At 45.2% G+C, this 21,691-nt stretch overlaps 2 protein-coding genes across 2 annotated transcripts in view; both read left to right on the forward strand.

The window, feature by feature from the left end:
• GRAMD1C (GRAM domain containing 1C) overlaps nucleotides 1-14,884 on the forward strand; it is a 55,411-nt gene extending 40,527 nt beyond the window's left edge. Inside the window, exons 10-18 of the mRNA XM_059819328.1 lie at nucleotides 4,879-5,025; nucleotides 5,821-5,939; nucleotides 7,076-7,218; nucleotides 8,919-9,022; nucleotides 9,723-9,902; nucleotides 11,450-11,507; nucleotides 12,009-12,119; nucleotides 12,976-13,081; nucleotides 14,695-14,884. Coding sequence (XP_059675311.1) covers nucleotides 4,879-5,025; nucleotides 5,821-5,939; nucleotides 7,076-7,218; nucleotides 8,919-9,022; nucleotides 9,723-9,902; nucleotides 11,450-11,507; nucleotides 12,009-12,119; nucleotides 12,976-13,081; nucleotides 14,695-14,772 — 1,046 coding nt within the window. The 3' untranslated portion in view covers nucleotides 14,773-14,884. The remainder of the gene's footprint in view (nucleotides 1-4,878; nucleotides 5,026-5,820; nucleotides 5,940-7,075; nucleotides 7,219-8,918; nucleotides 9,023-9,722; nucleotides 9,903-11,449; nucleotides 11,508-12,008; nucleotides 12,120-12,975; nucleotides 13,082-14,694) is intronic.
• A 1,358-nt stretch (nucleotides 14,885-16,242) lies between these two features.
• ZDHHC23 (zinc finger DHHC-type palmitoyltransferase 23) lies at nucleotides 16,243-19,442 on the forward strand. The gene is made up of 4 exons (XM_059825016.1): nucleotides 16,243-16,349; nucleotides 16,720-17,421; nucleotides 18,138-18,305; nucleotides 19,175-19,442. The coding sequence occupies exons 1-4, from the start codon at nucleotides 16,243-16,245 to the stop codon at nucleotides 19,440-19,442; spliced, it is 1,245 nt and encodes a 414-aa protein (XP_059680999.1).
• Nucleotides 19,443-21,691: the final 2,249 nt, after the last annotated feature.

Below are 21,691 nucleotides of genomic sequence, written 5' to 3' on the forward strand. Positions count from 1 at the left end.
CTTTTTTATTCAGAGCAAGATTTTCTAGTCTCACAAGATTAATCTTTTCTCTCAGATTCCCTTCTTCATGCTTAGAATTTTTTTTTCTTCTGTTTCTCTGTCTGTTTTCTATTGCAGTTGCCCCATACTCTTACAAGGTGAATTCCTTCATGCAAACAAAACTAGCTTTCCCACATGGCAAAGGTTTACCCATGCGATTAATCTCTCCTTGTGTCCTCTGGCTCATACTCAGGCTGCCCATGGAGGTGTCCTGGCAAATAAGGTGAGGGGCAAGCTCAAGACCTGTTCTCCAACTCTGGGTCTGCCTGACATCCAAAGCTGGAATGCCAGAGCCCTGGCAACAATAGTTCCCTTGCCTTAAGCAATTCTCACATCGCTTACTGGGGGATGGGGGGGTGTTTCACTGTGCACCACTGGCCTGTTGACTTGCATCTTGGTGCTTTTCTTTGGTTTTGTAAATTGGAGTATGAATCTCGAGCCATGACAAACTTTTGGCGAAGCTAAAAATTAATATCTGCGGTCTTGATTCTAAATTTCAGAAGACAAGTTGTAGTTCAAGCACAGAATATATATTTCCAAAGTAGAGCCAGGAGATTCTGAATTTCCTCGGATGACTTTTTTGTATGTAGGGTTTCTATATACAACAACAATGTTCAGCAGCATAAAATACTTGAAAGAAAGAAGGGGGTAGCAGGAAATTGGAAACCTGTCTCTTCTCTTAGAAAGCTTTACTGTATATGGGGACATCATAAACTCCTGATCTCCTTGCATAACTTGACAGACTTACTGTATTGTTTCTGTTGGTACTAATAACCACCTTAAATGTGTGGTCTGCAGGAGAGCATAACTGTTTGCACCGTAGTGCTGTGAGATGGGTACAGTGGTGGCTTGACTTTTCTTGCAGATAAGGATATATGGGGCAAAAAATGTTTGAAATACGGGGTGGTTGAAATCAGTTCAGCCCTGGTTTTTTTTTTTGTGGTTCCCTCCCAATGAAATTTGGATATACAGTGTATGTAAGGAAAAGTAGCCCTGTTATCTTGTTGGCATTTTAATCAAAATACTGAAAACATGTATTTTGTTGAATATATAACTAACAGTTATTTGTTGCTTTGACGTTTGGAGTATATATGTTTGAGTTTCTAAAGGCAAAAGGTATAAGTTTTTTTATCTTGTCAACTGGAAAAAGCTAGCATTGTCACAGTACTTACTCAGTACCTCCCCAAGTTAATTTTGTGCTTAGCCTTTTAAAATATAGGGGAACTCTTTGATAATGATTAATATTGCTGATGTGGTCTTTAAATAGATGGTGTCTGGAACATGTTCACTCTAGGAACTGGTTTTATTGGCTTAATTTCACATGTATCTGGTTAAAGGCTCCTACCTGCATATTCTTCATGCAGTGTGCAATTTTTCCCCATCCGCAGTGACACAGAAATCCTTGACAGTGCCAAGATTTGCATACATACATTTTTTTTTTCCTCCTGATCCTTCCCCAACTTCGTGGAGTAGAAAAATCAGCTGTCTTACTAATTTGTTTGATAGCCTCTGCTCTTATTGGTTCAGCTTTCTTAATTTACTCATGGTGTGTGTTTAGCTTCGAGCTGTTGGTTGTTAATGGGAATTTTAAGAACAATTTATTTTCCTGCCCACTTCCCCCCCCCTCCAGTTTTCTTTCTTGCACTGTAGATGTTTTCAAACATCTGCAATCACTGCTGCATAATGTATTATATTCAAACATTATTTCACAGCTTGCCTTGCAGTGATGAAAATGACCTTATGAAGTGCAAAGCAGTAGTGGGGGAGGGAACAGACTTGCAGTCTTCATGCTGAAACAGGACACTCTGAGTAATATGTTTGCTTCTGGATTTTTGGGTCCCTAGGGATCCTAACCTAAAGTCAGAATAATCTCGTGTTCTCTTATCGGACAGTAGCACCAATTCATCTATAAATGTATTCAGGCAAAGAGAGTGGTTGATAATTGCATACTGCTGAGGGGTTAGAACAGTATTAAAAGTGAAGGAATGAGATTGATATCTAGATACCTGCACAGAACATTTTGTCCATAAACAGTATTTCTAAGCCAGTCCTAGGTAAAATGCTTGATGTTGCTCTAGTATTGAGGTAAATAAAAGGCAGGTAGGTTTTATCTGTGTGAGTTAAAACAAACAAAAGAAAACAGTAGACAAGCATGCATACATGCATATTCATTTGTAGCACAGACAAGTGGTTAAGCTTTCTATTCTATTGAAATTGCAAGCCCGTATACTGTACACTTACTCTTTGCTATGCTGCTATTCCTGCTCACTGCTTCATCTAGGATTTCTACAGATAAACTCTGAGAAGCCCAGATGGAAGTGACTTGAAGCTTGTCAGGCTCCTGGTGTATGCAACGACTTGCTGCCACAGATGTGGAACTCACAGCAGCATTCATACATGCACCTTCCAGGCTTACAGTCTGAAAGATTTCCAGGCTTTCTGGAAAACAGCTGTTTGAATCCTAGCATCTAAACTGGCTGATGGGCCTCATGTATCAACCCAGTTTCAGCTTGGGTTCTCTGAAAATACTGCTTTATGTGATAACACCATTTTTTAATGTTTTTGTTGTTTGTTCCAAGAGCTGAGAGGGATTGTAAGTAAAACCACATTTCTCAATACTCTCATGCACTTGGCACTTCATTGACTATTCCTTATTAGAGATGTGACTAGATGAAAATAGTGTATAGGTAAATCAGCTAACAGGAAACTTTGTATAGACCCATGGACGCTCCTGCTTAAGACTCGGACAAGGAGGATAGACTTCATGCTTGAAGAGTGAAATATCTCAGTAGCCTTAAGGTAATAATACATGGGCTTTGTGCATGTCCTAAGTTGCTGTGGCTTACTAAATTACTTCACATCAGCAGAAACATAGTAGCTGTCCTCAGGCATTTCAGGTGAACGTAAAGTTGTGTCCTTTAGCTTAAGCCTCAGTGGGGTAAAGGTAACTTGTATTATCTTGTATTTGCTAAGGCATCTACAAATAGCTGTCAAAGCTTATCTGATGCGTGGTGACTTGATCATGTGTCTGGGCCTTTGTGTTTTTTTTTAAAGTGGTAGCAGATTCCTTGGACACGTCAACGTCCAGCTGAGTAAGACTCAACCAGAGGTAACTAGGTTTGATTACCTGGTATCTGACTCCATGCATGTTAGCTGATGTGCAGTAGGCAAAGGGGATGTCAACATCAAATTCTGAAGCTTCCTGTCTCTGAGTGAAAGAGAGGAAGTGGGGAGTGCACTCTGAAAGGAGAGGTCTGTAATGTTGAGGTCTTGCTAGCCGAGGTCAAACTTGCAGTTCGCTCGGACTGCATTTTGCTGAAATTGGGTTCAGCTCTGAGAGGAAATACAGTGAACATAAGCTGAAAACCCAGGCTGAATTTCTGGCTTCCCACAGAATGTTTCAGCACAGCAGAATCTGTATTCTAGCATGTCATGACTGTGTATTGGCTGGTTAAATAGGCCTCTTGAAACGTGCGCTTGCTTTCTGTCCCACCTCGCAACTGTGTAGACTTACAGTTGCATAAGCAGAACATGACGTAGGAAGGAAGTCCATCTCCTGTGCATCACAAAAATATGGCACGCATGCTTCGCTTTTGGGGTCCTGCCTTGAAGCCTCATTAGGTCAAAGAACTTCTTTAGAGGCAGATGTATAACAGGGACTTTTAGCAGGCTAGAAGCAGCACTAGAGCAGAAGTCTGCTTAGTCTGCTCATTGGATTTTGTTGGGGACTATTGTGGTGTTTACTTGCTGCATTTGCATTTATCAATACTGACTGCTACCAAGCAGCAATGTTTTAAGTTTTAACCTTAGCCTATAGGCAGCTTGTGAACTATAGTTTGATATTCAAGTTACCTTTGCATTGGTGGCTGGCACTGACCTTTGCTGGCTCTGAGCATTCATTTGTATCAGTTGAAAGGTTAGGCATCCTGACTTCTGTCTTGCTTCCACAAGGTTTACTTTCACCCTTTTTGTTTTAGTGATGTGTGGAGGTGGGGGTTTTGTTTGTTTTTTGGTAATTATAGCTTAGGATGGACTTGTTCCTAAAGCATAAGCAGATTGAGTTGGGGTTAGCACAGGAAACTGCTTGCCCTCCAGGGTTATAATTCTATCCCCTATCTCTTGCAAGAGTGGCTGAGACAACCACAAAGCTGAGTCATGCCAGCAACCAACAAGAAGCAGAAATCGCAAAGCTCAGTGCTGCAGCCCCAGAACACCGCTGGGGCACTTGGTGGCGGTTTTGAAATAGGGGACGGCGGTTAAGTATCTTGGTGCACTTTTCGAGACTGGAAAATGGAGCAGGGTGCCTCTTGCATTCCTCTTATAAATAGGTATGGAGGGAGGAACAGTTTGAGGAACTGTTTTGGGAGGCTGTGGACACTGCCAGCATTACAGATGTTAAAAGCAGATTTCTGCAACTAGCCACAAGTGAGAAGAAAGCTAGTATGGTTTCACTGTCCTACTTGCTATGCACGTGTCCTTTGTACAATAGACACATATATTAATGAAGATTATGCTAACTTTTTGTCTTCCCAATGTTTCCTGTAGGGTTAGTAGAATACTGAAGGCAAAACTAAAGGGATGGGACCTTGTGATGTTGATTTATGAATTTATGTTTGCACAAGGGAATGGGGGGGTGCTAGAAAATAAACTCTGGTCTTTGCTCCTGAAGACAACCTACCTACCAAATCAGGTGTTGCTATCATTACTGGGTTTCTGAGAGTAAGAAACAAATGCTGATGCAAGCTTGGGAAGGATTTGAGCTGTAATAAACCTTAGAATATTATAAAGTTCTTCATAAAACTGCTCTCTTATTAACCTGATCTTTCTGCCTCTCCTTAGCAGTGAAGGAGACTGTCTCTGAGAATGATCTCTATGGGAGACTTTTTATAAACAGAGTTTTCCACATCACTGCAGACAAGATGTTTGAAATCCTTTTCACCAATTCTCACTTCATGCAGAGGTTTCTCAATTCCAGGAGTATAGTAGGTAATATATTCTTCTCCCTTCTGGCTGTGTTGCAAACTTTCCTGAAAATTTCAACCTCTGAGAAATGTTAAATAGGGCTAAGTTGATTTTAAGTTTCTCCTTGCTCTGAAAGAATTTTGAAGCTTTAAAGTTCCACTATCAGGGGTTATTTAAAGCTAGCCTGTTGTTTCTGTAGATATGTCACATTTCGGAGTAAAAACGTCATTTCAGTGCACCAACAAAACTGCACCTTAATGCCTGAGTTTTGGGTAGACTATTAAGTTGATGCATTCTGTGGGGTATTTCTGATTACATTGTGTCCCAGAAACAGTGAAATGTGTATGGCTGGCACGCAGGCAAAACCGCTGCATCCTCCTAAATGATACTCACAGGCTTTAATTTTCTGGCTGAGTAAATTTTATTCACTGAGATCCTAAGAACAGAAAATTAAGTCAAAAAGGGTGATATTTTTTTCAGTGTCAGTTTGGAAGGTAAAGTGGCAAAAGCTTTTGATAAAGCTAAGTGAATCTATTCAACTTTAAGCAGATGGGAAATGACATATTTTCATTTAATTTCTTACTCTTCTCCCCAACCTCAAGTCTCTTCCAGTAGACTCAGGTTCAGCTACTTAGTGCCTCACCTTTTGTTCATCAGTGAACTACAATTTTCCCTCTTCCTGCAAAACCCACAACCATTTGGAGTCAGTTCTCTGTCTCTCTCCTCACCACTGTTCTTAAACTGTTAAAATATGAAAGGGCAGAAATAATGCCTTTTTAGGTAATCTGCTTGTGAGATGTTGTGTAATTTCTCATCTAGATGCTGTATCAACCCCTTGGAATAGAGATTCCAGTGGCAATCAGTTGAGGACTTTGACGTACACTGTAACAATTAACAATCCACTGTGTGGGAAGTTCACAACTGCAACTGAAAAGCAGGTACTCTGTGTGTGTGTGTCTGTCTGTTTTGGTGCCCTTTAAAGCAAGGGAGAGGTCAACTCTACGGTCTGTCAGAGTTCTGACCATGGATTAGAGTTCAGTGAGCTGAATGTGGATCTGCAGTTTAAATGTAGCATCTCTAAGGGTAGCTTGTTCCCCTCTCACCATTAGTGAGTAAATGCTGATGACATCAGAGAGGCTTTCTACCCTTATAGAAGGCTGTAAACTTCTCACAAAGTCTGTGGGGAAAAGTGTTAACATCCCCTTTTATGAATTGGGGCTGAAAAGACGAAATGAAATGCTTTCGGTGTCCACTTCTGGGCTCCCCAGTATGAGAGAGAGATGGAAGGAGTCCAGCGGAGGGCCACTAAGATGATTAAGGGACTGGAGCATCTCATATGAGAAATGGCTGAGAGCTGGGACTGTTCAGGCTGGAGAAGAGAAGGCTCAGGGGATCTTACAATGTATATAAGTATCTGAAAGGAGAGTGCAAAGAAGACCGAGCCGTGCCTTCACCACCAAAGACCACGCCTTTCAGTGGTGCCCAGTGACAAGACCAGAGGTGATGGGCACAAACTGCAACACAGGTGTTTCCCTCTGAAGGTCAGGAAACAGTTTTTTACTGTGAGGGTGACGGAGCACTTGAACTGGTTGTCCATAGAGGTTGTGATGTCTCCTTCCTTGGAGATACTGGAAGGCCATCTGGACATCGTCCTGGGCAACCAGCTCTAGATGGCCCTCCTTGAGCAGGGTTTTTGGACAAGATGACCACCAGAGGTGCCTTCCAAGCTCAACCATTCTGTAATTCTGCTTTGGGAAAGGTCTTATAGGTCAGTCTCAAGAGCTGTGGTCATGAGTCAGTGGCCAGCCTTCCATCTGCTACTTGAAATGGCAGAGGGGAAGTACTGCTGCTGCCTATGTTGGCTCTGGCAGGAGGCATCTTCTCTTTCCCGACCCTATCTATACTTGCCTGGTTACTTAACTGGTTTTTATTGTGATTGTTCAGGCTTTCTCCCTGCTCTCGTTCACTTGGAGTTAGTTGACCTAGCCTAAGGAATTCAGGCCAAAAGGGGGGGAAAAAAAATAAATTGGGTACCATGAATATACCTTCTTATTTTTATTTTCTTTTATGGTAGATCCTGCATAAGCAGAGCCAGAAAGGTCAGTCTTACCAGGTGGATGCTGAGATACTGACCCATGATGTCCCCTACCATGATTATTTCTACACTGTGAACAGATACTGCATCAGCCGCACATCCAGTCATAAGTGTCGATTACGGTGAGCCTGAGGGGTGCACAGTGGGAGGGGAGAAGCCAAGGCATGTATGTTATGGGTTGATGAAGTGTGCTTATCAAAAGATCTGCCAACAGCATAGAGAAGGTCAGTTTCTCTTGAAGTTGGGGATCTCTTCTGAAAAAGAAGCTTGGCTTATCTCTTGTCCCATGTATGCTGTATTTGGATCTCATTAATTCAGTGAGAAATGAACTCTTATGTTGACGTTGAGGTACAGAACCCATCTCCAAGCCTGAACTGGGTTGTGACCAGCCTTGCATTTTTGAGTGCAGCTGTGTGAGTGCGATAAATTAGAACTATCTGAGATGTTTTATTATAAAGTTTCACAGATATCCTTGCGAAGGGCCTGCAGAGGATGATGGTTTCACAGAAAGGTGCAGGGAAGATGGAACATACCTGCCTTTGCAGGGAGGGTACTCAAGCAAATCAGGCTTCGTTATTAAACTCTACCTAGGCTTACAAGGCACTTCCCTTTCCTCTCCCATTTGTTGAAAATACCTGAAGCTATCAAGTTCCATGTCAGTGCATTTGTGTGACTTTCTGACTATGTAATCCTTGGTAGTTTTTGTCCTGTCTTTAGTAAGATCTTTTACCTCAAACTTCATCAGTACCCAGGAAAGGTAAGCAAGGCTGGATTTTATTCTGGCTTATCTCAAGCTATAAAAGTGCTAAAGACTTCCTCCCTACTGGGACAAGAAAGGAAGAAAGGTCCTTGAACAACTGTTCTGGATGATTTTTTTGAGTGAGTCGTTCTTCCTCTTTGAGGGCTATATTTGTTTTGTCTGAGACACATGGCAACCCTAGGGTAAGAGCAAAAACCTAGGTTTCGATAGGGTGCATAGAGCATGCATATATAGAACAGAAGGTGCATGCTGGTGTTACAGCTGGCTTTATTACACTGCATTTAAAATGGCTCAAAAACTCCATTTGAAACATGCTGTTTTGTTAGACTGGAAACACAGTGGGCTTACATTGATTTGGATGATTATTTGAAAACATTGAAAAAAGTGTATTCTAGGATGGTCAGTGTTCTTGTCTTAAACAAATCAAAATCACAGGCTATCCTTTTGTCCGTTATGAAGAGCTTTGGGATTCATTAAGTTGTTAGAAGCAGCCCTCTGAAGGATTTCACTCCAATTCATTTCTATTCTGGAAGCATTATTGATTAGCTTGACCTGGGGAGGAATGTCACTTCTGTTGTGCTCGCAGAAAGACAGATTTTAATTTCTGTCTACTCAGGGTAGGATCTGAGCACTTGGTGCATGAGTGATGATAATGAATTTCACCTGCTGCCATTGTGGTGCCCATGTAATACATCATGTGTACACATACAGAGTGAAAAGCAGGACTTTATGATCTGAAGCCTATTTTAAATGTATGTTAAAATGAGAACACTTCAGAGGAGAGAAATTATCTGCTAGGCTGAGTCTGAAGGAAAATAACTTAATGTTTCCCATAATTTGGGTGTTTGAATCTCCTGAAGCTTTACCTAGATATGTTGTCTTTGCTACTGACTGTCTTTTGCCTTGCTTCAGTGTAAGCGCTGCCCAGGTGGAAAGCCAAGGCAGTTCTAATTGATATTTAAGATTATGGACATAAGCTGGAGGCCTGCTTTTAAGAAGAGATTTCTGCTATCACTGTGCTACCTAGAGAGCACTCTTTCACTACTGCATTTTGTTTATTAGGGTTTCTGCAGAAGTAAAGTATAAAAAACAGCCCTGGGGCCTTGTCAAGTCTGTAATAGAGAAGAATACCTGGGGAGGAATACAGGAAAACTTCAAACAACTTGGTGAGGCATTTTCTTCTTTGGTAAAGTAAGGAGGCTACCTTTCCTATGTATGTTTTCATGTCTGTCAAACTTGATTTCTTAAAGAATGATTTGAAAAGAAGGCAACACCAAAGTAATCTCCAAGTCAGAAGTTCCTGTCATCAATATATCTGCCAATTCCAGGGTGTAAAAGAAGCCAGGTAGCTTAATGCTACCAATGAGCTCTTGTATACCTTGTCAGTAATTGGTTTCTGAAGGAAACACGAGGAACAGCAGGGAAGCTGTTAATTTCAACTGCATGCGCCTATCTATTTCCTTGATTGTAGGTATGAGAAGAGAAGCAGTGGCACTTGGCAGGCTCCTTGGCTATGTCTGTTAACAGCCTGGCTGGTCGTGGCTGCAGACTCACAGTCTAACACAATTCCTAGTCTCAGTCTAACACTGTCTTGAAGTGCTCCTTCAACTGCTGTCTAACATATGATTAAACAATCCTGCACGGGCTGAGTATACATCATATCTGAGAAGTGTACTAAGTGCCATCTAGCAAATAGGACAGGTAGTACAGGTCAAGGTGTAGTTTATGTCAATTACTTGCTTTAAGTGCATTTACTAGAAGATGCACTCACTGCCACCCTCCGTATCTCACAATTGAAGTCTTCAGTGCGAGGCTTTTCAGCTTTCCTTTTGGAAGTTCAGTAACCTTGGTTTTTATCCACTACAGAATCAGATCTCCTAATGGAGGAATATGCAATTAATCAGTCCATAGAAGACTCTGGAAAATTAGTTGCCCTGAGACGAAGACGACGCACTTTACACCGGAGTCTGGCAGAATCACTTCCCAAACGCTCTTCCCAACACTCCTCTGGTGACATGGGAGTGGAGTCCCAGGGCAGCATAATAGGTAGGAATTTTTATATCAAGTGTTTTCCAAAAGGTGTGTTCCGGAAAGCTTAACTCCTAAAATAATGCAAGAGTAACACTTGCATGTATGTTACTCTCATTGTCTTTATCTAATTGGTGTGATAGCAAATGCTCTAGTGTGTTCAGGCTTGCATAAAATAGATTGGGAGTATGCATAGTCACTTTTATGATGAGTATCTTATGAAATCAAACCTTAATCTTCCCTTCTGTTTTTAAAACAAACAAACAAGAAACAAACAAAACCTAAAATGTTGCACTGTACCTGCATAGGTTTGAAAATGAGATGGGATCAGAAAGAAATTTAACCTGGCTTGTGTAAAGTTGCTGAAAATTTGCTTTGTTTATTCAAATAACTGCACACCCAAGGCATGAGTTGATTAAACTTTGTCACTCACCTCTTGGCCCTGTCATGTTGGTTTTGGGGGTTTTTTTATGTTAAGGAGTCTATTTCCTGTCTGCTTCTGTAATTTCTGGGTCACTGAAGCATTTCTTGTGGTTCCACTGCCCCTGGGCATGACAGACTTGGCCACTAGCATATACAGTATTAACTACAGAGATGAGGAATGTCTGTGTGCTAATGTGTACCAGAGAACGGTAGATTTCATGACAGAAGCTGATTTGTAAACACTGAAGTAGGAGCAAGTGCCCTTTCCTGAAGGTGGGAGCCAACGAGTATAGCATTGAGAGAGCATTTGGATCAACAGCATGTGTAATGGACTCTTTACCTTCACTCTTAAACTGAGATTACTTCCTGATTACTTAATTTTGCTACTGCTGCTCCACCTTCTCAGGTGAGTGTATCTGTCTCAGTATACATGATAGCTTTCGTGTATGCTCCTTGTCTGGGGCAGAAAATATGAATGTAAGAAACTGTTTAGGAGACCAGGGAAATTCTATTTAAAGATCAGCCTGACCACAGTGGCAGGTGATTGCTGCTCAGTTTGGAGAGGACGTGCACACTTCCTGTCCCTCGCTAGTGCCCAGCCCCGGTTGTCTGACGACAAGCAGATGATTTTCAAAAGGCTGTCATCAGGCCAATATATAAACCAAGCTAGTGAGGATGGGACAAGTTAAAGGAAAACTTGGCTTGACAGTGGTTGTCAAAGACTAACGTGGCCGGGAGAACAAGCAGAAGAGAGCCACTTTGCTCCGTGTCTCTGCTCGTGTGTGACTAGCAGTCTATGTGCTGAACAAGTGTTAGTAATGGGTGGATTGTAGCCTTCTCAGGCTATCTGGGTTAATGTGAACATGCCCTAGAGCTGTATTCTCTGCAGCATACTGGGGCGGGGGAAATCCTGCTCCTGATGGAAGAGCCTGACTGTCCAGCTGGCTTGTCCGAGATGACTGCAGAAGTGCCTTGGTGAACATTGGAGATGCTCTTGTGCACCCACATGATCTGTTACTTTTTTTCCATCAGAAGCTGTTGAGCTATTCTGTGTGAAATGCTGGGCACTGACATGTATCTGCAGGCATCCTTTAGGAATGTTCTCAGTGCTTTTTAACCTCCTTCTCTTCCATGCCCTATAGGAAGGAAAAGAGATGCTGTAAGTAGGACCACCACCATCATTGTAGTAATGAGTGTCTTGTAAGTACTCACTTGCATTAAAATGTGGCTTGACTCAAGCTTATCTTGATCTTTATCTGTATTTCCCTGTACCTCACTTGCATGTTAACATGGCATGTAGCATGATAGATCCTAACCTCATTTGAATGTATGTATAGGAGGGGAATGGTTTGACTTAGGAAGTGACACACAGAATGAAAATGCTGACTTGCCAAACTAGTCTACCTTGCAGATTCACATATGTCTGATCCTAGAAAAAAAAATTTCTGGAATTTACTCATTCTGAGTTTTAAAAGTTCCAAGAGGAGACACTGTCATTCCTATGGGTTGCTATTACACAGCTTAAAGCTAACTGATAGGAATTGTTTGGATGGATCTTTATTTTCAGTGTAGCACTGCCCCACACCCTTTTTCTCCCAGAAGGATTCTCTTTTCTTAGCTGTTTTCAGCCCAGATCTTGTTTCTGTAGCATTGCAACCAAAATTGTTACAGGACTTGATTTTTGTTCTCTTCTCTCTACAGTTTGCTGCTCTTGGTGTTGCTGAATATAACACTGTTTCTCAAACTGTCAAAGATAGAGCATGCAGCTCAGTCCCTTTATCATGTCCAGCTTCAGGAAGAAAGCTCTTTGAAGTAAGTTGAATTCACAATCTTTGCTTTCTTTCTTCCTCAGCTTATGTGAGAATCTGATCTAAAGAAATATATTTTGAACAATGAAACTTGGTGGTAAGTTTTCAAAAGCTGCTGAGGCTTGATGCTCTTTTGTGCTCTATGCTGATATCCAGTGATATGTCTGACTGCATCTTGCAGTAATAAATTTCTCCTTTGACAAGCTGTTTTTTTGGGGGAATGTTAACCTTAACTTGCATTTGTCACCCTGCTGTGACTCATCTTCTGTGAATATCATAGTGCTGATCACAGAACCAAAGTGTTCACTTCATCCTGTGTGAACCAGCATGATCTCAAATGTAATGTTAAAGATTTATTTAGCTTTCTAGCCTCCTTCTATGAGTCCCCTGCTAAATCTCCTCTCCCTGTCAAAATTCCATGTTAGGTGCCTTTTGTATTCAGACACACAGAAGAGACTCAGATGTTGCTTCCTCTCTTGAATATGGTATCAGCAAACAAGTTAAAAACCATAACCTGATCTTGAGTATGGAAGTGGTGTGGTGACCTCCCATAGTGATCATCTCAGAACTGATTAGAGTAACTTTTTTCATAAGAAAGATCTTGGTCTCTGAAGTGTGAGAAATTATGTTGTAGACATAATGCGAGCACATTTGTTCTTGGTGGCTGTTGTCTGCAAAGCTCCGAGGCAGTATCTTCAAAGTAACAGGGATTGAAATTCAACTGCAGGCAGCTTTTTATGTGGCTTTTGGAAAAGGATGCTTTTAGTGATGGCAGAGCAATGGCGGCAGAGCGCAGTTGCTTTTAGAAAGGCACGGAGGTGCTTGTTTCATGTTTCTGATGTAATCTCAATCTCTTTCAGCATATCCCCAGAAATGGTATCAAAAGAGGAGATCCCTGAATATGATAAGGAACAGGTTAAACATGTGAAGGGAGTTTTGAAAGACTCAATTGAAATGCTTGAGCAGGTAGGTCTGCTAATCTTTCCTGGTGATACTCTTTGTTTCTCAACTCAAGTTTTTCCCTTCTGCCATCATAGCTTTTGTCTGATTTCTTCTGGTGCTAACTAAAGTTTTTTGACTTCTTTACTTGTTTTCTCCTAGGCTTGAATTTGGTGCAGTGGCAATGCTCATGTTTCTTGTTTGGGTTTTCTGGTTTTTTCCTTTTCTTTGGACTAAGATTGAATATTCATGTCAATTTTCTTAAACCTGTCAAGTACCTTTATTGATGAGATGCATTGTTGCAGTTCTGAATCGTGACAAAACAAACACTGGAGTAATTCAAAACACATCCTCTTTTCTAAGAAGACTCAGAACATAATGTTAAGTGTTTGCCTACTTCACTATGGGATTTCTTCATTCAGGTTTATCGTGGCTTTTGCTCCCCACTACTCTTCTAAATATTGGCACTTAGCCTTGGCATCAATGGGCCACCTAATCTTCATTGAAAAATAAATAAATTCTACAGGCCTTATGTTTCTGAGAGGCTCCATAGCTATGGAGTTAATCTTCCTTCTTCCCAGTAATTTACACTTCGAGGCTCTTACATACTACAAACACTATATAAAAATGAGGGGGTTGAATGCTGTTATGTCTCTCTGATCCTTAAGTCCAGGACTGATAAACGCCTAGGCTGAAATTTCAACTCAGTAAGTGAAGGAGAGTAAATTCGTAGTTTGTTTTTTACTTACCTATGAATGTTCTGATTTTAAGTTCTTTTATTAAATCTTAAAATGTGACATAAGAAATTATTAGATTAGGAAAGCTGTGGGGGAGTTCACATGTACCTCTATCCATCACCAGTTTGCTCTTGTGTTCTCCCACGCACTAAAGGAGCGTAGAAAAAAGAAGCCATTTTTGATACTCCTTGTTCAGAGATGTCTCTGCACATAAAATTGCTATTAATCTATTAACCACTTTGATCACAGCTTGAGTGCTGGAAATTTCACTGTAGAAATGAATTTCCTGGTTTCCATGCCCTTTTCAGTTTCTCTGCTTACTACCAAAAAAATTCCTAATTCTGAAGTGTCAAGCTGCCTTTTGAACAGAGTTTAAAAAAAAAAAGTGAGAATTCAACCACCTTTTTCATCCCAAATAACACTTTTTTTCTGGAAGTCATGACACATCTTAGGGCCTGTTACCTTTTGTTTTCTGAGGGTTGTCAGTAATCTAAACACACTTTGTGCACCAAAATGCACTGGGAAGGCCAGGTATTAAAAGAAAACTCATGCTTTGCTATCACGTTCCTTTTGAGTATTTGCTGTGAACATTAACTGTGACTGAAAATGAGTGGGGTAGCTTATCTTCCGCACTGTTGTCTGGTGAGGTGTTAAGACTTTATCATACTGGACTGTTATATATAACTATATATATTATATATAGTAATTATAAACTGTACAAAGTATAGCTGTTAGGGGAGCTCAGTAAGGCAACTGTTTATAGAAACAGGGAGGAGGAAATTGCATGAAATTTTTAAAAGAAAAGGAGGAGGGAGACATTATTTTCCTGATACCACTCACCCATGCAGCAGACTAACTTAAATAATTGGGGGGGGGGGGGGTATGATGGTTGTATTTTCACAGCTAAAAAGCTCCCTTTCCATGCTCCAGAGAAGCTTTGATCACTTGAACAGGACACACAGCAGCAAGACTGAGAGTTAATGCCCACATCAGCTTTCCGTTCAAGACGTCGGAAGAGAAGATGTGTTTGTAAGGACTTGTGGGTAGGGATTGTAACTATCACCTTCGGACTCTTTGCTCAAAAGCTGCACGGAATAAAGGTTTCTGGAAGAGGTAAGGTGGGTTCTGCATTCCTGTAGCCTGGCGATCTGTCTCTGCTGCCAGCCCTGTGTCCTGGGGAGGTCTCGCTTACGAACAGTGCAGGGCTCTCAAGTCCCGCGGTGAGTGAGCGAGGGCAGTTGTACTGCCAGTTAATGGATCTACAGAATTTTGGAGGAGGGGAGGACACCCTCAGCAGAGAGCTGGGCTTGTCTTTAATGAAATTGCAGCTTTTTATGTCAACTTGAAAAATGACCGTCAGCAAAGAGTGTTTTGGAAGAAAAAAGGAACAGGTAGTGGTTTCACAGCCACAGGATATTTATATGCTTTTTTTAGGCATGGGGACCTTGTAAAACAAGTCACCATCTCTAAGGATGAGTATTTTTAAGATTAATTAACTGAAAATGCTTGATACCGCTTTGCTAAATCTCTTGCACGCTGCCAGCTTTGGCAGGCTGCCTTCTGCCATATGTTTCTAGCTCTCCCAGAGAAATTTCAGCCCTCAGTCTTTTCCCTTCATCAAGGGCTGCTCTTCAGTTCTTTAGCGTGGTGTGCCCACTGACGCTGAAACACCTTTCCTTCGTCTGGCTTCAAGCTGCTTCTGAGCAGGTTGAGAGAAGGAAGATGGAAAACTGAAAGCAAGGGAAACGGCAGCACCTCTACGGCCTCAGACCGGGGTTTGTAGGGCAGTGCTCGCTCTGTCCCGCATGGTGCTCCTCTGGCTGCAGCCCGGGGTGGATTTAGGGGTGCGGGTGTGGGTGCGTGAGCCCCGCCACGCCGTTCCCGGGTGAAACCCTCCCCGGGCTACCTTCAACCACGTGCCGTGGCTGTTCCGCGGGATGGGACACTTCCCCAGCCATGCCTGTCCAGCCCCGGGGAGCAGCGAAGCTCATCCCGGCCTTGTTTCCCCCGTCTGCGGCGGAGACGGGGCCTCGCCCCGGGCGGTGGGACCCGGCGGTGCCCCCCCACCCCGCCGCCGCCTCCTGCGGCCGCCACCTGTTGCGCTGGCCCTTTAAGCCAGGTGCCAGGCGTCACGGCCAGCCCCGCCCCTCGCGGGCAGGCATTGGGCCATTCCCCCGTCAGGTGGGTGGGCCCGGGGGGGGGGTGTCCCTCACCCCCCTCCCCACTCGCACACCTCCGCGATCGGGCGTCGCTGGGGGCGCGGGCGGCCAATGGCGGTCGGGCTCCGCCGAGGGGGCGGGGCCGCTGTGGAGGAGGAGGTGGCGGGCGCGAGGCACCTGCGGCTGGGGGGGGGGGCGGGGCGGGGCGGCTGCCGCGGCGGCGCTGCCGGGCGAGCCGCGTCCTGAGGCGGCTGAGGGAGGGAGGGAGGGAGGGTCGCGAGGAAGGGCGGCGATGGAGGAGCCCCTCTGCTGCTGCGAGTACGTGGACCGAAGGGGCGAGAGGAACCACCTGGCGGCGTGTTGCTGCGACTGCGAGGACCTGGACGAGGGCTGCGAGAGGTAACGGCTCCGCGCCCCCCGCCCCGCCGGGCCCCCGCCGCTCTGGGCGCCGCCCGGTGAGGGGTCCGGCTGCGAGACCCGCTCCCAGCGGCGGCCCGCAGGGGCTCTGGGCGTCCCCTCGCCTCGCGGGGAGCCCCGCCGTCAGCCGGTACCCACCGCGGGGCTGCCGCCCTGAGGGGCGGGGGGCGGCGCGCCGCTTCTCGGGAAACTTGGAGGGAGGGAGGGAGGGAAGGGGGCGGCGGGCGGCGGCCCCCCGGGGCGGGCCGGGCGCCTGGGAGCGGGCTCCAGAGGCGGGACGAGGCGAGGGAAGGGCCTCGGGTGCGCGGCCGCCCGTCTGCTAGCCGGGGGTCTGCGCTTCCCCCCCTAACAGGTGGCTGACGCGCACGCCCCTGCCCCCGGGAGCTGTGGGGAGGATCGCCGACACGGTGGCGGACCGGCTGCGGGTCCCCTGGTTCGCAGGGGCCGTGAAGATCAACGTCAGCCTCGTGCCGCCTCTCCTTCTGCTGCCCGTCTTCCTCCACGTTGCCGCCCTGCACTTCCTGCTGGGGCTGGTCATCTTGACATCGCTGCCCGTGGTGGTGCTGTGGTATTACTACCTCACCCACAGGAGGAAGGAACGGACTCTCTTCTTCCTGAGCTTGGGGCTCTTCTCCTTGGGCTACATGTACTATGTGTTCCTGCAGGAGGTGGTTCCCCGAGGCCACGTAGGGCATTCCCAAGTGGCCGCGCTCACCTGCGGGTTAATTCTTATGCTTGCGGCCCTCTCTCGAGCCAAGAAAGACCCTGGCTACCTTCCCATCCCAGCAAGCAACGAGAAGTCATCCCACCAGGATTTGCCCAACAAGAGTGTTAGAGGGAGCTCCAACGGCCTCCACGGCGTCACCGCGGCAGGAGCTGCCAGCAGCCGTGCCGTGAATGGGGAGGCCCAAGCCTATTCCAGGATGCCAGCTGAGGAGCCAGCAGGCGTGAAAAAGGACTGGTGTGCTAAATGCCAGCTGGTCAGGCCAGCCCGAGCCGGGCACTGCCGGCTTTGTGGCAGGTGTGTAAGGAGACTGGACCACCACTGTGTCTGGTAGGTTTTGCACTGCTGAGGCTACACATATTCTCCTTCTTCTGCTCTCACCCACCTTTTCTAAGTTAACTTCTTTTTTACAGTCCCTGTCAAATGGGGTTGCTTTTGTTACATGCAAAACCCGGTGACATTCTTTAAAACAGTAAATTTTTAAACACAAATTTAGTGTTTTAAAGAACAACTAAACACAGATTTAGTGTTTTAAAGAACAGTTTAAACAACTTTGTTTATTGTAAGTGGGGTGACCTGATAGCTGATAATTTCTCTAGCGTACTTTAGAATTGCCTTTGGTTCTTTACTGGTTTTCATTTGGTTTTGGTTTTTTTTTTAGATATGGTCTGCGGAGTTCTAGCAATCCTGCAATTAGCTTACGTTAGTGCTCTCCTGGGGCAAGGGAACCCAAAGCTGCCTGTGTGCGTACAGTACTGGAACCAAGGAGCAGTAGGGTATAGATGTGTCTCAGCGAAGGACGCTCCACTTGCTAAAAGTTTGAGGCAAATGGTCCACCACCATTACCCTACTGGTCTATTGACTTGTGCCTATAACTGTTCTATAAAAAGCTATAAAGCTTCTCTGAACGTGTTTCAAAGTTCTTAGCCTGTGTTGTATAGAAGCACCTTGGAAATTAGGTTCTGTGACAGCTGGGGGAGGGAGGAGGCAAGGGAAGCCAGCTTCTTTTCTTTTTAAACAAAGTAACCTCTTCTTTCCTTTTGGAGGATTAACAGCTGTGTAGGGGAGCAGAACCACCAAGCATTCATCCTTGCACTCTCCTTCTTCATGCTCACCTCTGTGTATGGGATTACATTGACCCTGCACACCGTTTGTAGGGGCCGAACTCCATTTGTGGCATTGTTCTACTGCCCCGGGGCCTATTCTGACTACAGGTGAGATTTCTGTCTGGGAGAGAGCCGGGGAGGGGGTGGTGGCAGGGAATGGGCTTGGTCAGGCAGCTTAGCTCCTCTCCTGTTCCTCATTCTGTGCTCCGGGCCAGTGCTGTTGGCTGTCAAACCTGACCAAAAAGTGCTCCCTAAAAAACTTGGGAAAGCAGGGATGCGTCACTGCTTTTGCCAAGGTGGGGAGCCTGAGACTTGGAGAGAGATCGCCATTTATTCGGAAAAAGTTGTTGGAGGAGCTGGGATTTGAAGTCTTCATTTATTGTGTCCTATGTAGATACAACCTTAAATATGTTTGCCCCCAGTTGCAGGTAACGGTCTGACAGTCTGGAATCCCTGTGCTGTCTCTCCCTCTCATCCCTCACTGTTTATCTACTGACTGTCCTTCTGAGTTATCTGCTTAGAGCAGACAGCGTTAATATGCCTTGTCTGGCGGGGAGGGTGGTGAGAAGCATTGGACAGGAGTTCAGAGACTGGCGCTACCACTGATGCGCAGAGTACAGTAGCACAAGTGACTCCACCTTCTTCTGTACTCCATTTCATGATCTATTGAGCGTGAGCATCATTGCGTCCTTAAATAGGGACCGCGTACCTTTACAACAGTAAGAGTAAAGAGCTAGGTAGTGCAATAGCAATGTGCAAGAGTAGTTCTGGTAGCACTAAAAGCTCTCATTAAGTAAGCTGTGAAGCTTTAATTTTGAGAAAGCTTTTAAGGATTATCTGATGAAAGCGGTGAAGTGAGATCACTGTGGCAGATGTAGACAGGGATTTGAAAGGATAGTGATTACCAGGGAAAGTCACTCTAAAGCAGCTGCTCCAAAACTAAATGGCTTCCTTCCCATCTTTTTCCCTGCTGCCAGCTCTGCTCTGTCGTTCACCTGTGTGTGGTACTGTGCCATTGTAACAGCTGGCATGGGATACATCCTCCTTATCCAGCTGTTGAACATCAGCTACAACGTGACCGAGAGGGAAGCTCGGCTGGCTCTGCGGGACAACACTGGGCGCAGGCTCCTGGGTGGGTTAGTGATAGACACTGGCCAGTATAACAGGGGTTTCCTATGCAACTGGGGCCATTTCTTGAGCCTGGGGTCTTCTCCTCCACAGCGCTCTGCTGAAGACATCGTGTGACATCCCTCTTTCTGCAGATGATGCTGACTGACTTTCTTTAGCAGGGGAACGGCCCCTTCCACTAGGACTCCCTCCTCCCACACCCTTCCTTCGCCGTTGGCGTATGGGCTGCCTATCCTGTCACTGACAACATCAGAGGCTTTCCCGGGCAGTATGGTCCTTCGTGTGCTGTCAGCCAGCAATAGGATGCAGAAAGCAGTAAGCCATATGCACAAACTTGGAGAGAAGGAGCCGGCTGCTTTTTTCCACTGTGGGAAACTGTGCAGCTCAGCTCAGCAGGAAGAAAAGCACAAGGTTTTGAGAACTTGAGTTTTCATTAGGCGTGAACCCTGGCATCAAGAGGAACCCACTGCTGGACTTCAGAATGTGCACTGGTTCCTACAAAGGTTAAGGAATCCCTGGCTCGTACCTATGTGCGACATTTCAGAGATGTCAGGAGGGTGAACTTTTGATACGGATAACAGATGGACCACTGCAGAAGCCAGGCTCTTTGGCTAAAGAAGACTGTGTCTAGGCAGTCACTGAGCAGCTCCCTCCTCTCTGGTGCATTTTTTTTTTCTATCTTCTATTCCATCCAGCTGTGTACGTGCTTGTATCAAGTGCCTTTGTGAGCGACATTCCTGTAGGGCTTTGTAAGATCCCTTCACCTCTTAACCCCTAAAGTTGTTATTCCATCCGCGTCTGTCTGACTGGGTGAGAAGACACTGTCATCTTCGATCTCACCGTTCTTTCTGCAAGCTGGGTCTGTTGGTTTGAAGGCTTGGCTCATCTCCCTCAAAGTATTTCTGCTCTGATTATGGATTGTGACATGAGACAGCAGGTAAATATACCAAGTAAGGACATGTTTTGAAGCAACATGTAACAGTGGACTCCGAGGGGAAAACGAGAGTGCTGTCTGTTGTTACTGTTGCTTTATGGAAACTACCTTCCTCCCTCTGTGGGAGAAGGGAGTCTGTGTGAGACGAGACGAGTCTGCTAACAGAATGTTTGGTAGGTGGTATTTTGGTTGGTTGTGTTGCTAATAACATAGCGATCCAGTCTCTTCTCAACCCAGTCACTGTGGAGCTGCCTGACTGTAGATCTGTTTTCTTAAGCCAGGAAACCAAGGAGCAATTCAGTCTCTGCGTATGTTGGGAGATGGAGAGGATGTGTTGGAGCTGGCTGCTGCTGGGGTAGACGACCTGCACTGGCAGGTGAATGCATGTGTTAAATGTGCTCTGCAAGAATGCCAGTGTTGCGCAGCAGCCTGCAACTGTATTAATTGCCTGGACTGGAGCTTCAGCTGAAATCACAAGGTTTTGGTGTCTATGGTTTCCTTTTTTAGGTGGGTTTTTTTGTTGCTTTTTTGTTTTAAACCCTTTGTGTATGTTGTTGGCCCCGCAGTAATACGAAAGGTCTGGCTGGAAAAGCCTGGGACCCCGTGGCACAAGAGTTACGGGTTGGGCCTAAGATGCAGAAGCAGAGGGAAGAACCTTGTCCTAACTACTGGTGTTTTTAGATGCGTGTGCAGCACGCATAGAACATACTTACCCCTGACTCCAGCTGCATGGCCGGCAGCTGGGGGATGTTCGCTGAGTGATGCAAATTCACTGTGTGCTGCTGTGCATTATCTCTAAAGAATGGATAGACAGTGCGTGGTGCCAAAAGGTAGCGGGGTTGGGGCTGTCCCTTGAGATCCCTGCCACATTTGCTATGTGTGCTCCTGATGACGTGTTCCAGTTTAAGGTGAAGACCATGTCCCTCTTTGCACTGTTTGGTTTCCTCAAGTGGCACTTTCTGTAACCAGCAGACAATTGAGGAGCTGCTGCACTTGGAATGTGGCTGTGCGGAAGGAGTTACTTATTGAGTGTCCCTTATTTTCTCTTACCCCTTTTCATCCAGTGAGCAGTCTGTTATAAGGAGCTGAAGGGGACACCTCTCTTGCTTCCTGCCACTAACCAAACACACTAAGAGGTTTCTGACCACTTCCCTGGCCCTAATGTGAAGAAAAAGGCACCTAGCTGGACTGTGCTAACTGTTTCTCTATGACCTTCTGACTGTTCGGGGCTTGGAGCCTGACCCTAGGAGTTTGAATTCACATAGAGACCTCGCCTTCCCATGAGTTGTCTGTAAATGTTTCCGTGGCACATAAGCATTTTGTGGTGCCAGCTGAGATGAACTGGAGCTTGGCAACCCCAGAGACAGCGATGCTGTGGGCTAGCAGGTTTGTGATCTTCTCGGACCTCATCCTGCTGGCGCTTGGGAAGATT

The sequence above is a fragment of the Gavia stellata genome, chromosome 1, assembly GCF_030936135.1.
Source record: "Gavia stellata isolate bGavSte3 chromosome 1, bGavSte3.hap2, whole genome shotgun sequence".
Lineage (NCBI taxonomy): Eukaryota > Metazoa > Chordata > Aves > Gaviiformes > Gaviidae > Gavia > Gavia stellata.

Excerpts from the sequence above, each read along its gene's own strand:
- ZDHHC23 (XM_059825016.1), top strand. The coding sequence starts at position 16,243 with ATGGAGGAGCCCCTCTGCTGCTGCGAGTACGTGGACCGAAGGGGCGAG. Across the intron at positions 16,350-16,719 it reads CTGGACGAGGGCTGCGAGAG|GTGGCTGACGCGCACGCCCC; the intron begins GTAACGGCTCCG and ends CCCCCCTAACAG. Across the intron at positions 18,306-19,174 it reads GGGGCCTATTCTGACTACAG|CTCTGCTCTGTCGTTCACCT; the intron begins GTGAGATTTCTG and ends CCCTGCTGCCAG.